Source organism: Camelus ferus, chromosome 3, assembly GCF_009834535.1.
Source record: "Camelus ferus isolate YT-003-E chromosome 3, BCGSAC_Cfer_1.0, whole genome shotgun sequence".
Lineage (NCBI taxonomy): Eukaryota > Metazoa > Chordata > Mammalia > Artiodactyla > Camelidae > Camelus > Camelus ferus.
Genome location: NC_045698.1, coordinates 29262032 through 29280034, shown reverse-complemented (window position 1 = coordinate 29280034; position 18003 = coordinate 29262032). Strand labels below are relative to the sequence as shown.

General features: G+C 40.8%; 1 protein-coding gene across 2 annotated transcripts in view; it reads left to right on the top strand.

Moving 5' to 3' along the window:
• Positions 1 to 18003, top strand: part of OXCT1 (3-oxoacid CoA-transferase 1) — a 121051-nt gene that overhangs the window by 13601 nt on the left and 89447 nt on the right. Inside the window, exons 4-7 of one of the 2 annotated variants that reach the window (XM_032471527.1) lie at positions 1835 to 1970; positions 4831 to 4980; positions 9177 to 9283; positions 11562 to 11622. In XM_032471527.1, coding sequence (XP_032327418.1) covers positions 1835 to 1970; positions 4831 to 4980; positions 9177 to 9283; positions 11562 to 11622 — 454 coding nt within the window. The remainder of the gene's footprint in view (positions 1 to 1834; positions 1971 to 4830; positions 4981 to 9176; positions 9284 to 11561; positions 11623 to 18003) is intronic. The other variant, XM_032471534.1, reaches the window with a different exon arrangement.

Here is an 18003-nt window from a genome sequence, read left to right as displayed (position 1 = left end):
TGCAGAAAGGAAATGGACTATATCGACCTTTGTGGATTATTTCATTGTCATAACTTTAGACAGGGTTCCAGAGGATATCAATGGTACTCTTGTATTGGATAATTGAGAGAGTTTACCAAAGAGACTTTTTTTTAAAGGAATGGTCAGGGCTGAGGGAAGGCGACATGGGTACTGATGAACTCTGGAGTTAGGAACAGAGGAGAGCTGTTACTACCAACCCTGGGCCTGATGAGATGAGGGGAGGGAGCCACTAGGACCTGGAAGGAAGCCTTAAGGAGAAGGCTATCCAGTGTGCCTGGGCTTACCAGGGAGAGAGCCAGGGGAGTGTAAGTCATGACATCATTCTCCCATCACCCGCCCCTCATCTTGGTGATGCCTCCTACTGGCTGAACCCCACAGAAGTGGGTGGACCCAGTCAGAAGCCAGAGGGCAGGGGGGCCTCATAATTCAGTCTGTACATGTCAGCCAGCCCAGGCATAGAGCAGGCTGGGGTTGGAGACTGTATCCGGAGGGACAAGCAGCAAATATCCAGCAAAGGGACTTGAAGACTTTGATTTTTATTACAGGAGAGCCAATGAGAAGGGGAAAGTGAAATCAAGCCACGAATTCATTTGGCAAATGTTCAGCAAATGTTTATGTAGAATCCTGTCTGGAGGAGGAGTTTCTGAGAGATGGAAAGGCCAGTGCAAAGGCCCCCAGGCAAGATGCCTGGTGTGTTTAAGAGCCAGTAAGGAGGCCAGCAGAGGTAGAGAAGTGAGGAAAAAGAACTAGAGGAGTGAGGGCAGAGATATGAAAGGGCGCCTCATCACATTCTATCCCATGAGACCCTTTGCTTTGTGCTGAATAAATGAGTACCATGGTGGGATTTTGAGCAGAGCAGTGAGAGATCTGACATACTTTATACTTGCAGTTTTGGCTGTCATTTTGTGAGTGGATCACAGGGATCAGGAGTAGATGCGGGGAAGGTCACTGAAGTCCCCGGGCAAGAGATGGTGAAGGGTCCCAGAGAAGATGTGAGAACCCTCAGATTCTGAAGGTAGAGTCAGGATTTCTCTGTAGAGTTGACATGGAATGTGTGGGAGGCAGAGCTCACTCCTCTAGTTTTGAAGTGAAGATCTAAAAGGATGGGGTTGCCATCAGGTGAGACGGGGAAGGCTGCAGGTGGAGCCGAATTTAGGGGAATGGAATTGTTAACCTGAAGAACTGAGGGCCTCACTCAGTTTTAATTAGGAGTAGGGAAGAAACAAACAAAACCCAGAAAGCACTGCGTGTATGTGGGGAGGAACCAATTTTCCAAGAGATTCTTTAGTGATTTGGAGTCCTCTAGTAGACAAGTGTGTTATTAATCTTCAGGGAATTGTCCCCATGTCTCAAAGTGCACTCTTAAGAATACTTGTTATTAGGCTTCAGTTTTCTTTTGGACCAAGTAAGAATAAACCATGCCGCTATTCTTTGTACACCCATGGTGGGTGGGAAATGTTATGAGATTCAATATTGGAAGGCTAGGCCTGTGAAACAAGTCTACTAGAGGGTTGACCTGTTACCTGGACTACTTTAAGGTACTCAGTGTGTCAGGACTGCCTGGAAGAGGTTAGAGGCTTGGAAATGACACTTCTTTTTTCTTTTTATAAGAATTAGGAAAGAGTTGAGTGGGAATGGTCACTGTGACGTAAGGAGGATGAGGATGGGGAGTGGCATCAAGGTGGGAGAAAAGGAGGATGTTAGGAGAAATGTCAGTGGTTTGTCATATAAAATGTCAAGTTTTTGAATGTAAGTGATGCTAGTGTTCTGTCAGACATCCCTTGATTGTAAGCTGCTTGCATTTTCTTTCCAGGGTTGACAACTTTGGTTTGGGCCTTTTACTTAAATCCAGGCAGATAAAACGCATGGTCTCTTCATATGTGGGAGAAAATGCAGAATTTGAACGACAGTACTTTTCTGGTGAATTAGAAGTAGAGCTGACACCCCAGGTAAAAAAATTCTCTGCTTTTCTTTTATAATGGTAACTTGTTTTAAAATTTAACTTTTTCCTTGTAGAAATTTCTTTGTGTGAGAGAGGTAAGGTAGAGAGAATACCATTTTGTCAAACCGAGGAAATATGTCCATAGGTCACACCTCTTGATTGCTAGAGGACTCCTGTTTTGTTGCTGTGTGCTGAAAAAGGAAGTATTTATAGTGAAACTGTCCAGGCTACAGGATGGTGTTTTCATTTTGACACTATAATGTATATTTCACTGGAGCATGCAAAAGGACTTGCTGAAATGTTTGAGGATTGCCTTAAAAGTTAATTCCTGTGAATCATGGAATTAGAAATTTGTGGGGAATCTGGTCTTGCTGAGACATACCAGGAAAGTGAAGCCCTGGGAGGGTAGCAAAACCAGCCACCTCGCGGAGTAAGTGCTGGGGTCAGAGCCCAAGTCTCCAAGGAACTGAAGCCATTTCAAAGTAAGCAATTACTGCAATTAATCTAGCAAGTTTCTTCTCCTCTTATACACCATCTCCTATCCTAACTGACTGAGTTTGCCATTGAGGAAACTTTTTGAAGCCATCTAGGTAAAACAAGGTTTCCAGGTCGAATGCATTGGTCTTCTATTTTGACATGGTCTGCCTTCGTCTCTGAAACCACCACTCTGCTTTATTTTTGTCCACAGAATATATTATTACCAGTGACTTCATCAAATTGGTAATAATGTAATGTAGCAGAATTTTAAAGATTAAATAATTGGATCCCAGGATGTGCTGGTCTGGAGATAGCATGCACGGGAGAACCGTTCTATCTACCTGAGGCTTCATGTTGTGTCTCAAGTCACACCTGATCACCCTACAGTGTTGCCACCTGCACTATCACAGCATTGCTCTGTGCTTGATATTTATCCAACTTTCACTGAAAGTTTTTTTGAGAATAACAAAAAGTGTACTGTCTTCACTGTTGTACTGCTTCAACAAAATACCACAGACTAGGTGGCTTAGAGAAATTTATTTCTCACTGTTATGGTGGCTGAGAAGTGTAAGATCAGGGAGCAAGGCTGATTTGGTTCTCGGTAGAGGGGAGGACACACACATGTGAGTGAGTGCTCTCAGGTCTTTTATTAGAATGACACTAATTCTCTTGGATTGGGGCCCTACCCTTACATCATTTATATCGACTCCCATAAAAGCCCCCCTCCACATGCAGTCATTTTGTGGGTTAGGAGTTTAACATATGAATTTTGGGAGGCATACAAATTAGTCCACAGCATATATTTTCATCTTCACATTATAGCCTGAGATACCTTATCCTTTGGGTTTTGGAGCTGTTGAAAATGAACTTTTCAATTACCTTTTTTATCTTTCGTATTATCCTTTATTTTGTCAGAGGGCCTATACTTGGGAGAGGAACTTCCTTAATATTTCTCGCAAATTCTTTCTTTAAGCCAGAAGAGGTCAGTGTCTCCTTCCCCAGCTTAGTGGCACATAAGTAAATATTGACTCTGGCAACTCATTCTGCAACCTGAGGGCCGGGGAGGAAGGGCTGGAGAAGGGGTAGGGTTAGGACTTGCCTGGGGGTTAGCTGCAGGGGCCTGGTGGCACCTGCAGAGGAAAATAGTCTACTTTCTCTCCCTTGCCCAGTTGGACAGAGAGAAGGAGTAAGGTATTCAGGGAGGGAGGACATAAAAAATATTTCAAAGTAGGGGGTGTTACTATGGTGGTTTTGACGATTTAATTTTTGTGAACGTTATTAACTTAAAATATCCACAGCACAGAAAGGGTCACCTCTGCCCATTAGATAGAAAATGAGTTACCTGGAAGGTTTTCAGTTAAGGCACAAGTCCATCCTTCCCCAGAACATTCCACCTACTTGAAATGACTGTCTGAAATTCCAGCTGTTATTCCCTGCTTTGAGTTTAGTGTTCAAAGGCTTTAGTTAATAAAGTAGAAAATTGTTTTTAGGTTAGGACAATATTAACAAACCGTCATTAATGTCTACACCTCTTCTGACTACTGATCAGCCAGTCAGTTATCTAGTCGGAATATGATGTAACTAGACCGTTACAGTAGGTTTCAAGTTAGGGAGCATGTCAGGAGAGGTTCAGAACCAGAGTTACTCCCCTGTGGGCGAACTGGGTGGAAAGGCAGTTGGTGGTGGGAGAGAGGGAGGGAAATTAGATTTGAAGTCACTGGCCCCTAGATGGGGGTCGAAGATGATCAAAACAAGATATAAAGAAACTTTGCACACAGCAGTTCCTACTGTGAAACAAAATTTGAATTTCTCTTGGCTTTTAAAGATAGATTTACCTCTGTGTTGTACTCTTTGTCTAGCTTTGGATTTTTCCTTCGTTAGATAATGTAGAAGATAAAATACTTACGAGAATGGTTTAGAATAAATTCTAAGTACATTTGGATATTTTACATTATTGTCATGTAGTCATGACATTATTAATGATAAGGTTCAGGCCATACTTAACATATAACATACAGTAAAACGCAAAATTCAATTGTATGGTTTTTAATGTCTACCGTTTGACGTTACATACTTCAGATTTGAAAACTGATTTAAAAAAATTACAAATAGGCTGATGTGGACTATAATGTCAAGAAACCAGTGGAAGACATGGAAGCTGAAAGCCTGATTATACAGATAAAGCAGTTACACTAAGAATTAAGGGTTCAGCACAGAGAGGGTGCTGTCCAGAGAGACAGTAATTGTTTTAAATTGATCTTCTCACCTGCAGGATTAATGAAACATACCAACGTGCACTAGGTGCTGTTCAGATTGATAAGTGTTTCTGTGCCCACAGACAGAAGTGTGCTTAATGAACTTTTGATGGGGGGTTGTTTGCTCATGTGCAGGGCACGCTTGCAGAGAGGATTCGTGCAGGTGGGGCTGGAGTTCCCGCGTTTTACACCAGCACCGGGTATGGGACCCTGGTGCAGGAAGGAGGGGTGCCCATCAAATACAACAAGGATGGCAGCATTGCCATTGCCAGTAAGCCACGAGAGGTAAGGCACCTGCACGCCACTGCCAGCCTTGCAGTCCAGGGCAAATAAGCGTAAAACCACAGCTGTGTGACAGGAAACACTGCCACTCATTCATCGCTGTAAGTATGTCAGGGACCATTTCTAGCTAACGCTGAGCATCTGCTCGTAGTGAAAATCACATAGAAGAACCAGAATAAGTAAACGAGGAGAAAAGAAACTATAATCCATAGAAGTGTGGGTCAGTTTAGTTTTATGGTAGGTTTGAACAAATTTAAGAGCGTTTATAATTGCTGATTATGTTTCTGTGGAAAACAGAGTAGATGTATGATATATATATGGGATTAAAGTCTTTATGCTCAGGCCCCTTGTGGATGTGATGGAAGGGGAAAAATAAGCCAAAGAAATCGTAAGTTTGTCTATAATCTTAAAAAGTGGGGAACAATTTTAATTATATAATGAAATAGAGAGTCCTTGTTACTATCTCCTTCATCCTTTGTTTTGTTTACTGGACACATCTGAGCTTCAGGCTGAATAACAGTTTTATTTAAAGTGCTGGATAGGGTGGGATATCCTTATACTAAATAATTTTACTGACATATTCAAGAAAACAGAACTCTAGATGTAAGTATCTGAGATACTCAAGTTTGAGCCAATGACCAGGCCCGGGGGAAGGAATAGCTCAGTGGTAGAGCGCGTTCGTAGTGTACACAAGATCCTGGGTTCAATCCCCAGTACCTGTATTAAATATAAATATATAAATAAATAAACTTAATCCCCCCTAAAACAAAATAAAATTAAAAAATAAAATGACACAGGCCAATATTTCATTGCTATATATTTTTTGAATCTTTCCCTTCTCCCTGCCCACATGGTTCAAAACAGTTAATGAAGGTTGCAGAAATGCTGATTTTATCTCTAGGGGAGCGAAAACGTAGTAAATCAAGGCTTTCATCACCTTTCTGCCTATGGGGTGTTAACTCTGCACCTCTGTGTTTTGCTGGGAGATAAAGGTCACTGGCCCTTGTCCCCTGCTGTCCAGTGTTTGTCTCCAGCAGTGTCTCCATCTGGGGCTTAGAGTGACCTATATTGACTCAAGGCTTTTATTAACATTTTCATATTCTATCTTGCTTCTTTACTGCCTAACTAGGTTTAAAAAGTTTTGATAAAGTAAAAGACAGGCACCTAGTTATTAAAATGGATCTGAGTTAATGTAGATAAAGATGCCCTGCAAAATCGGGTGAATGCTTTGAGAGCTTTCTGGAAGTTACAGCATTAGCTTACCCTGGGAAAGCGTAGGATAGACTAGAATCTGTTCTGAATACCTGGGTTCATTTCAGCCTGGAGTCAGGTGCATGAATCCAGCAATTCTGTAATTTTGTCTGAATCCCCTAGGAATACAACAAATAATTTCTTGAAATGATTCTTGTTAGCGCTTTGTTTTCCTTGATTATAGTGGGAAGAGGAAGTGAGTGAACTCCTCAAATCAGTGATACTCCTTGCGGTCCTTCTCTTTGTCACATACCAGTCTAAGTGCGGTGGAAAGGGGAGCGCCTAGACCAAGTCTCCTTGTAGTGGAGGAGCTGACAGGGAACGGAGAAACAAACTCTCCACATCAGCACTGGAAGTGCTGTGAACAAAAATCAAGTCGGGCAAAGGCAGAGAGAGTGCCCAGTGGCCAGGGAGGTGGTGTTCCAGGCTGAGTCAGGAAAACCTCTCTGAGGGGTTGACATTTGGTAGAGTCCTGAATAAAATAGGGGAATGAGCTGGGTGAAAGTTATAGGATTGTGTTCTAGGAAGGGGAAGGACAGGGTCCTGGGGCAGGCTTGCCTTGTGCATGGAACAGCAGGGCAGTGAGACCGGAACAGAGTAATTGAGGCAGAGGGTGGGAGGACTGTAGTTCTGAGTAGAGGCAGGAGAGCCATGTGGTCTGAGTTACATTTTGGAAGGATCACCGTGGCCGTTGGGTAATGAGTTTTTTGGTGGGGGCCCAAGAGCAGAAGCAGCAAGAGAGCTGAAGAGGCTGTTGTGTTAATACCGATGGGAGTGGAAGGTGGTTTAGACTAAGGTAGTAATAGTGGAATTTGTGAGAAGTGGCTGGAATTGAAATATTAGCTGATAGTAGAGGCAATAGGATTTACTGAGTAAGAGCAGGCAGGAATCAAGTGTGCTGCTTACTGAGATGGGCCAAGCCTGGAGGTAATCAGAGAGCCCTGTCTAGGACTTGGTCCGTTTGAGATGTTCATGAGCCTCTAAGAGGAGGAGCTCAGTGGACTGCAGCTCGGGGAGCGTTGAGAGCCGGAACAGGAACTTGGGAGGCATCCGCATATGTACTGAATTCTATGGGACCAAATGAGTGGCTTGGGCCAGAGTGCAGAGAGAGAGCACCTCTTTTGCATTTGAGGGTTTAGAAGAGGGAGGCCTGATATGTAAAGGTTGAAAAGAGGAAATGGAGCAGCAAGTAAGATGGGAAAGAGTGTCTAGTGAGTGAAGAGGAAACCGAGGGGAGTCTGGTGATTTGAAAGATGGGAGCTTTTTACAATGGATGGGGTGATCAGCTGAGTCAGAGTGTGAAGGGGCTGGGTAGAGAGGACTGGAAAAGGACCATTGGATTTGGAAGCATGGAGGTCATTGGTGACCCTAAAGAGTGATTCTTTCTACAGTAGAGGACTTTTCTGGAATGGTGAAAACTTGATTGGAGTGGATTCAAGGAAGGACTGCAGAGGAGGAAGTGGGGAACTGTAAAATGCACAACTTTTCCAAGTGAAAAAAAAAGCTAGTTTGACGAAAGCAGTACCTTCCCTGTTTTTATGTTTTAGATTAGCTAACATTCATTCCCTTCGGGAAATTGTATAATTGGAATAGAACAAAATGCCAGCTTTTTAACTTTGCCCTCAGTTAGCATATATTTAGATGTGTATGCAGTTTCCTAGATCTGTATGTAAAAGGCTCAACAACTGCCACCATTGGTGATGACTTTGAAATACATACGACTCTTAAAAACTGTATCGATGCATCACTCACACATATCTTCTGTATAATTTGTCTAAGATCATATCAATTCGGTCCTCATTCATAAATGATCCCCTAAATTCATTAATCTTTTCTAGGAGGAAAGAGATAATGTCTTTAAAAGAAGCTGTTCTTTAAGAAAGGATTTCTATTTTAAACCACAATTAAAGAAAAGTAGCTGTGCGTGAACTTTCTACTGAAGCTTTCTGTAAAATGCTTACATTTGTCCGCCAGGGGGCGCAGTAGGCATGAGAATGGAGTCCAGCCTTCGAAGGGCTCCTGTCTGTGTGGTGATGGAGACTCGGTATTGACGTTGTTTCCTCTCTTCTTTGTTTTAATTCCCAGAGCTAAGTCCCCATAAAGAAAAAAGGAACAAAATGCCATGGCATAGTTTTGCTTTATGCCTCTTCTCGCCTCTCCTCCCACTCGGAGTGGAATTAAAAGTCAATAAACATACAAAAATCAATAGCATTCCATTAGACCAGTAATGACAAAAGAGAAGACGTAGTAGATAAAATGCAACATTCACAGTAGCATCAAAAACTATGGAACACCCATGAGTAAACCTAAAAAATATATACAAAACTTTTTTTTTTGGTGTGAGGGAATCAGAACTATTGAAGGAGGTAAAAGAAGACTTAAAGTAATGCTTATATTATGGTCAGGGTTGGGGGGACATGGCATGTCACCTCTCTCCAAATTTTCTACAAATTTTAGGAATCCCAATTAAAATCTCAACAGATGATTATAGGTTAATTAGGAGAGATGAATGTATTTTTGTGACTATTTTAGGTAAAAACACAATACATTGCCCATTTCATGTAACTTGTATGGTTTTTTTCTAGGGTGAAGAGAAAGGGGCTATTTTTCACGTTCAAGGTGTAACTTATTCACACAAATAATAACATGAATGCTCTCACACACGGTCAGTGCCTTAAGCATGAAGACCTTCAGTTCCTTAAATTTACCAAGCTCTGTCATGCCACTGGGCCTTTGCACATGCTGCTCCCTCCATTTCCTCCTCACCACTTTGACTAAGTCCTGGTTGCCTATGCTACTCATCCTTGAAGCCTCAGTTTAGATCTTGTCTCTCTAGAAACCTTCCTCAACAAGGCTTGTATCCCTAACCATCTTCCTCTATTAGAGCATGTATCACAGCCAAACAGGGCCTGTGCGGATCCTGACCACGTCCTCTTTGTCTCCTGCAGGTGAGGGAGTTTGATGGTCAGCATTTTATTTTGGAGGAAGCAATCACGGGGGATTTTGCTTTGGTGAAAGCCTGGAAGGCAGACCGAGCAGGAAATGTGATTTTCAGGTAGTACGATGGTTTTTCAAAATTGTTAATGTAATGCATTTCAGCAACTTCGTATTTCTGAAATTATCATTACAAAATGAATATCTTAATCTATTTGGTGTTTTAAAATTTATCTAAAAAATGGCTTAAAATCAAACACACCCACATATGTATATATATGTGTGTGTCTGTGCAGGACTACTGCTGTGTGGTGGTGCTGGTTGGGTGTCCCTGAGGACATCTGTTCTGATTGGTTGGTGTCCATGGTGCACTGCTTGTTAACTGTTTGACTATGTGCACTTGTGTGTAGACACATACAAGTTATTTTTGCCCCTCTGTATTTCAGTTGCCAAGACTAGTTGCAGTGCTGCAACATGCTTAGAAAATGTGACAAAAGCACACGATTATATTTAATTTGACATTGTTATTATATGTATTGTCTTAAAATGCCTAACTTGCTTTGATATTCTGGGAAAATATTATTAATAATCATTTAGGTTAGTCTTTTTCCAAGACTACTGGTATCTACTAGGAAATGCTTGTAAAGATTACGTCTGAAAAGTTGGGTAACCTTAATAATATGGAACTTTTATTCTCATTGTCTGGATAGCCACAGATATTAAGCCATTTAATAGATTTCCATGTCTTTTGCTTACCCTAAGCATAGTAAATACCTAGTATTTAGTATCTTGTGTTTAGGGATTATACAGTTGTTTTTTTGAAAATTATGCCACCTTTGAATGTACACAGAAAAGTTTTCCAAAATGTTTGGCCTTGAAGACTGTACTTGTTAAATTACAGAAATAATTTTCTTTCCATAATAGTGTCCTCTGCTGCTTTTAGCTAGTGATTTTTTTTTGTCTTTACCAAATGCAGCTTTGATATGATCACAATTAAATTCTCAATGGTCACATTCAGTGTTGTTTTTGTTCATCTCTGAAGATCTTATATGAGACTAATACTATATTTGATATCTTGAATTCAGCCAGTTTTTGAAATTACAGCTAATTTTGGCAATTACAGAGGACCCTTTGAACGATGCCGACTTTGACACCTTGGTGCAATGTTTGCAAAACTTAGTTTTTTTTTTTTTTAAAGATTAATGAAATTGTATATTAGCAAATGGAAATGAATTATTTAAAATATTTCCATGAGTTTATCCTGTGCTTTATTGCCTGGCTCTGTTTTCTAAAGACGGCATGAGGGCTATTCCTAGCACAGACGTTATACGTGTGGTTTCTGCTCAGTAGCTGTTGAGCTTTGGTGTGAAATGAAAGTGCTCATTGCCAGTGGTCAGGTGGCCTGGGTCCTTAAGATACTGACCTCTAGGTGACCTTCATGTTTAATGGGACATCAGGGACAGAGGTCTGGCGAGGCCGTTGTTGAGGGGGGAGAGCCCTGCGTGCTTTCACCTCAGGCCACTCTGCCCTTGGGGCTTTTGATGTTGGATGTCTGCATCCAACACTACCTTGTGAAAGGACACAAAGATTCCTCTTTCAAGGACACCCTATGTATTCTTGAATCCAGGTGAAAGAAACATTAGTGGCATAAAAGAGCTGATAAGACATAGCTGTGACTTATTTCCCTTTACTGAAAAAATTCCTCCATCAGTTTACCCTCTCAGAAAATAAAATACATTTAAATTTTTATGATTGGAGGAAGCGCATTAGTTTAAGAACTTGGGAATGCAGAACCATCAGGAAGATTGGCCCCTTCATGAAATTTTTACACCGCTGGGTCTAATGTGGGTGTTGTACTTTAAAAAATTTCATTTGAAGTTGGTTCTCTAGAACGATCTTTGTAGGTGACTCACAAATTACCCATGAATGTTTCATTTAATTTCAGCAATAGGCTTCTCTTTAATAGAGAATATAATTATCATACCTTCTCGTATAAAGTACTTGCTGCTTTTCTTAATATTTTAACAAGAGCAAGTTTAGTGAAACATTTAACTATAGAAACAAAGTGGCGTCTCAAAAGGTTTAGAGAAATAAGCTTTAGAGTAGATTTATTAATATCCATTTTATTTTTCTGTGTGTAATATATATTGAAGGTGAAAAATAGTCCCTCTTTTTCTTAGCCCCGTAAAAAACTGTGCAATTTAATGAAGTGGCCATTGTGTTGTTTTTATTTATGAAATAGCTATGAAACTTATGGAAAATACGATACACTCTTTTAAAAGGATTCAGAGTCCTAGTTTACAGAAATTATTTTAAACTAATAATTAAAGCTGAGAGAGACACTCCTTATTTTTGGTCTTCTTTCCCCACCTCCTTGTTTTCCCCCACCCCTAATTTAGGAAAAGTGCAAGGAATTTCAACCTGCCGATGTGCAAAGCTGCAGAAACCACAATAGTGGAGGTAAGAGAAGAGGTTATTTCTGATTTCCTGAGGTTAATGTTTAAACTCGATGTTATGTATTCGTTCAGGAAAAAGTACAACAGTTCATTTGTTTTCAGGACGAACAATGACCACTTTTTCATTTTGGACGTCGAAGGATTCTATTTAAACAAATAATGGTTGACATTTTACTGTAACCTTAGCTTCCTGGGTAGCGAGGGTCTTACTAGGATGCCCTCTTTAGGAGTCAAGCCATGAGGCTGACCAGCTTGTAAAAGTCCTTTGCTACTTGAGTTAAATGGACCTTCTTGGGTAAAATCCCAAGGTGAATTTTTGTGTACAGAATCCCAGGGAAGTAGTAACTTTTGTCAGCAGTTCCTTATCTTACTGTGCCAGATACTGGGGACTCTTTAAGGAGGAAGGTGGGTGGTACAGCTCATTGCTTTGATGTGGTTCTGTTCTGAATAGTTGAATTAAGGGACCAACTGACTCTCCTTTGGATGTCTCAGGGTTTGGGAGAGGCGAATAATTCTAGAACCTTCCCTGGGTTCAAGCTCTGGGATGGAAATAGGTGCCGTTTTGTTTATACGTATTTGAACCTGGAAGAAGAGTTTCAGAATGATTCTTATCTTGAAGCTTTGCGGAACCAAATTTTTAGGGGCATTTGAAATAGCTTTCCCGTGGGAGGGCTTTGCAGGAATCCATCCTGGGGTCTGGAAATGAGAATACTTGTTCTTGATTCTTCTCGTGATGGTAGTATTGTACCTGTCATCTTTTGGTTCCTCCAGGCTGGTATTTCATGGAGGCAGGGCTGCTGTATTTGTGAAACAATCAGATGTTAGAATTCTGTTTCTCTCTTGGAAGGTGAAGTGCTGGAGGACGTGTGCTTTCAACCCTGGCGTGCTGGTTTCTTTGCAGTGGCTTCAGTCTGTCTTCTGCATTTAAAATGGAAAATGTGGTTTACTCTCTCTGTGCAATCTATTTTTTTATTTATCGAATCATCTTAATGACTTGTCCATTGCACACATCTGTAACATTACTGAAAAAAGCCTACAACACTGCTTAAAATAATTCATAGTGTAACCTTCTATTGATTTTATGTGCTTCCGTAAAACTGCCACAAACCAGTATTTTTTCTGTCAGTACCATGGGGCAATATGCAGTATCCTGGGTGAAGTTCTTTTTTTTTTTTCCTTCTTTTTAATCTGGTTCTTTCCAGCCAATCTTATCTTTTCTAAAAGCAGAAAGTGACTTTCTACTGTCTGAGAATTAGTGTAGCTATTAGAAAAGAGAGAAAGGGAAGGGGAGTTAAAATCCTTTAACTGAGCCTGCAAATATGGCAAAGGCTGCCCTTCCCGGTCCTAGAACAGACATCTCTGGTCTCTCACAGCACTCTGTCCTGTGATACCCAGACTCACATAAGGATCCCTTTCAATGCAGTGCTGCTGACGGCCACTCCCAACTGATTATATCCACACTATCCAACATGGTAGCCACTAGCCACATGTGACTTTTAAAATTTAAATAAATTAAAATTAAATGGAGTAAAAACTCAGTTTCTCTTCAGTGGCCACATATGCTAGCAACTACTGTGTTAATCAGCACAGATAGAGAACCTTATCATCACTCTAGAAAATTTGATTGAACAGAGTTTAATTAGAAGGATCAAGATAAAGTCTAGTTTGTCATTCTAGTTGAGGAATGTAAGCAAACAGCGATCGAGGCCTCAGATTATTGTAAGCCTGCCCCCCCCCCCCCCCCCCCCCGCATGCTCAGAGTAGAAGAGGTCCACATGCCTTCAGGTTGAATTGTAAGAGCTGTGCCTTTGGAAGTAGAAAGTAACCTGGAGTTGGGGATGATGAGTAGATTGGGTGTTTCCTGATATGAAAAATCTGTCTGGACTGTGAGTTTTGTGTTATTCTGAGTCCAGTGAGTACCCTGGGCCTCCAGCTCCTCTTCTGTGCTATTTTCTGTGCACGCCGTTGCCTGCGTGGGCCTTCAGAACGCTATGATTCTTGTCCTCCAGCCCTGTCCTGCTTTATTTTGTGGTGGTCCTAGTGAGATGGATGATCATGAGCTGGTCTCTGAAGTGCAGTATTTAACAGGACTCTCAGAGATCATAAACTACTTGCCTATTTTCCTGCCTGTTCAATATTAACAATAATAATAGCTTTAACTAATCAAGTATTTATTATATGTTAGTCATTGCTGTATTCTTTATGTACATTTTTTTTTAATCTTCACAATAGTCTTATGAGATAGGCACTGTTATTATCTTTATTTTACAGATGAAGACTTTGAAGCACAGAGAGGTTAAGTTGTATACCTGCTGTCACACAGCCAGGTGAAGCTAGGATAGAATCATAGGAGGACTGATTCCAGGGTGTCTGCACTTTTCCACTGTTTTATGAAATCATCACAAATGGGTGATGTTTCACAATACTGAAACATATTGAATCTCCAGAAGTAGTCCATTTCAGTACTGTTAGAATCAAGCAGATAGGGAGGTTGGGGCCAGTATAGTCCTCTGTCCCCAGCCTTCCTTGCCAGTTATTTCAATTATGGTCCTTTTGCTTCCAGTACCATCTACCTCAAAGAGGGCTTTGAGAAAAGCATCATCCTGTGATCAGCAGCCCCATGCATTCATTCAGTCTTCCTCCTGGACTCTGTTCATTCTATTGTGTGGTGTCTTTGAACTGTGCAGCTTTTCACAAATTTCCCTGCACGTGGCGAGTGAATGTCTATTCTAGTACTGCAGTATCTCAAGCAGTGGGAGCTCTCACAGTGACTCCACCCTACATTTCAGACAAAGCCTTTTGTTTTTGTTTTTTTTTAGAACTCTTAGCTCTTCTCCTTTCTCTTAGAGTTGGGGACAGGGAGGACTTTTCAATAGCAGGATCTGGGTTGGAGCCTGTCCCCCAATGGTCCCCTCACTGCCTGGTGCTGCATCTTTACGACCGTTCTCCCTACTTACCTCCTATAACTTGAGTTTTAAGGGAGATAAGAGGGAATGTGGAACTATAAATACCCAAAATACTAATGACCATTCCCTTAGATATCATAACATCTTTTTGGACACAGAAACAGGGTGGCAAAGGAACATATAGGCCGTCTTTTGCTGTTTTGTTTTGTTCATAATTTCTCCTTTAATTGGCAAGAAGTAAACCAGTATGTTTACCTTGCCTTAAAGAGAATACCAAATTTGCCCTTGACATGAATTGTTTCCAGTTTCTGTAAAAATGGAACATCCCTCCTTTTCAAAAAAGTTTTGCCTTTCAGATGTGTCCTAAACAAACATGTGAGTTATGGAAAACGAAAGAGATGACTGATTATGTCTGCTTTCTCCTTTAAGAAAACCAATATGCATATTGTATTTGCATTTCTTAAAACCTGCAGCAATTTGCATGTTTTGCCACAAAGCTGTGACACAGTGAGTGCTGGCTGTCTCCTTCTGCCTCTCTTAAGGAACTGGGGGTAGTTACTTGGGAAAAATAGTACAAGTGGGAGCAGATATTGGCACACATGCCAGAGAGATGTTTCTCTTTTTAGTCCAGACAGTGTTATTTCTGGATGTCCTCTTTGAGTGGGTGAAATCTTCCATGATAAACTTCACAAGTTTAAGTGCAAAAGCAGCCAGGGATCGACTCTTGGCATTGCATTCCATGTGTATAAGGAGCCGCAGGACTGCAGCGTCTTCAGAGGGGAACTCCTTTGGCTTTTGGCAGGGTCTCTTGACCCATAACTTCCCGTGAGACCCTCAGCCAGTCTCCTGGGTACATATCCCATCAGCCTGGGATTCTCTGGGAGGTGACCTGTTTCTACCATTTTTTTAAAAGCAACTTATAATAGAAAACCCAGGGAGCCGGGCGAGAGCACTTCACTCAGGAGACTGTGGATGCTTTGTCTCTAGCACTCAGATCTGGCAAGCCTGTGCTATCAGGAAAGGTCATCTGACTCAGCCCCTGAAGGCTGTCGAGGCTGCCTGTGACCAGAATAACCTGGCTGGTGTAGGAGAAGGCAAGCTTACACAGGCCTCTTCAGCTCCCTTAGCGGATTTCGGCTTTGAGTTAAAACAAGTATATTCATTATTACGACTTCCATTAACTATTTTTGTTGTGTTTATATCATGGTATCTTTGTATACTTTGCCTGTGAAAGAATTGCTTACATTCCATGCTGTTTGATGCACACAGGTATTATATACACGTAGCCTGTGTGGGTTCTGAAGCAGGATGATTAATCGAACACCCGGGACCCCCTAAGGGGGTTGCTTGCACTCCTTTTCATCCGCCTGCCTTCCCTGCAGAGGGAGCCACTGTTAGGGATATTGTGGTTATCAGTCCCTTTGACAAAAATTCGAAGTCATAAGGTATGGACATATGGATGATTCTTTTCCGAAGTGCTATCCTAAGACTTTTTGTTTAGAAGAGACAAGCTTTGGTGTTCGGCAGTCGTGCCTGGCATGTGCCACGTCTCCTTAGGAGGTTACCTAGAGGGAAGGATTACGGGGTACGTCTCTGTCCCGCCAAGAAAACGTGTGTTGTTCTGATTGGTGGATGAGGGAAGGTGAAGATTGCAGTGTTAATGGTATTACAGATTTTTAAAAATTTTTTATTTTTATTGAGATGTAATTGATTTACAATATTATATTAGTTTCAGGTATACAACGTAGTGACTCAGATTTTTTATAGATTACATTCCATTTATAGTTATAAATATTGGCTATATCCCTGTGCTGTACAATATATTCTTATAGCTCTTTTATTTTATATATGGCTTTTTTCCTCAAAATTTGGTGAGGAGAGAACTTGATTTATATGTGGTTTTTTTTTTATTGAGGACATAGTTAATGTACAATATTATACAAGTTCAAGTGTACAACATAGTGATTCACCATCTTTAAAGGCTATACTCCATTTATAGTTATTAGAATATATTGGCTTTATTCCTTGTGTTGTACCGTATATCCTTGTAGGTTATTTATTTTATATGTGGTAGCTTGTACCCCTTGCTCCCATATCCCTAGCTTACCCCTTCCCTCTCCCCACTTGTTTGTTCTCTATATCTGAGTCTGTCTCTTTTTTGTTATATTCACTAGTTCGTTGTATTTTTAAGATTCTACATGCAAATGATATCAACAGTATTTGTCTTTCTCTATACGACTTATTGCACTAAGCATAACACCCTCCAGGTCCATACATGTTGCTGAAAATGGCAAAGTTTCACTCTTTTATGGCTGAGTACAGTATTGCATAGAATATATATGCCACATCTTCTCTATTCATTCATCTGTTGATGGCCACACCACCCTGAACATACCCGACCTCGTCAGATTTTGTTTTTGATATTTATTATGAAGGTTAATGAACCTACACAATGGTAAACAGAAGAGCATAATGAACCCATCTGAACTCATCACCCAGCTCCGATGCTGTCAACCTGTGATCATTCCTGCTCCATCGATTGCCTCATCTCCTTCTTTCTCCTCTTGTATTATTTTCAAATAAGCACCACATATTACATCCCTCATGAGCTTACATTTGATGCTCAAGATAGACAATAGGTACAATAAATAGGTAAAATATATAGTATATTAGATATTGATAAACATTAAGGAGACAAAGCAAAGCATAAAAAGGGGCATCAAGTGTCAGGAGAAGAAACTGTGCCGAGTATGATTTCTGTTTTTAGTTAGTTTTGTAATAGTTCCCCAATGATTAAGCCTGAATCTGATTTTAGAATTCTGTGGTGAGTGGAGAATGTGATTTTGAGATTGGAGCCTCCTGGATTTTGTGACTCTCTGGGCCTGTTTGGAGAACTTTGTGTTAACGCCGCCTCGTGAATTATCTCAGCAGAAATAATCAAACTGGTGGTTTGTTCACTTTGCACTAGAAGGTGGGAACACAGTGGATCTTAACCACTCAACTTGATCATTTTGTGGATCCTGTGAACATTTCATCTCCACCAAGCAGGCTAATGAATGTATCGATGTTTTAGAGACTGGCTGTCTTCCTTCCTGCTTTAGAAAAAAATGAACCTGCCCAAGGGATGAACGCAATTCATTTCCTCTTAAGCTGCTTTTATTCTTAATCTTTAGATTGCTCATGCCTTTTGATATTACAGAGAAACTCATAATTTTTCCAAGAGACAGTAGAAAGAAAAAAAGGTAGATATAAACAGGAAAAAAAAAAACCAAAGTTCTATCCACATAAGAGAAACACATCTAACCGTGTTGCGAAACCTCATTAGACAGATTGAATTTTAAGCAGACACATCCATACCCAGGCAACTCCTGCTCAGGCCTGTATGGACTTCATTCATACACACCAATCTCTGATTGACATGTGGGGACATGATATTTATGAGGGCTTGGCTGAAATGTCAAACTTGACATCCACTGTGT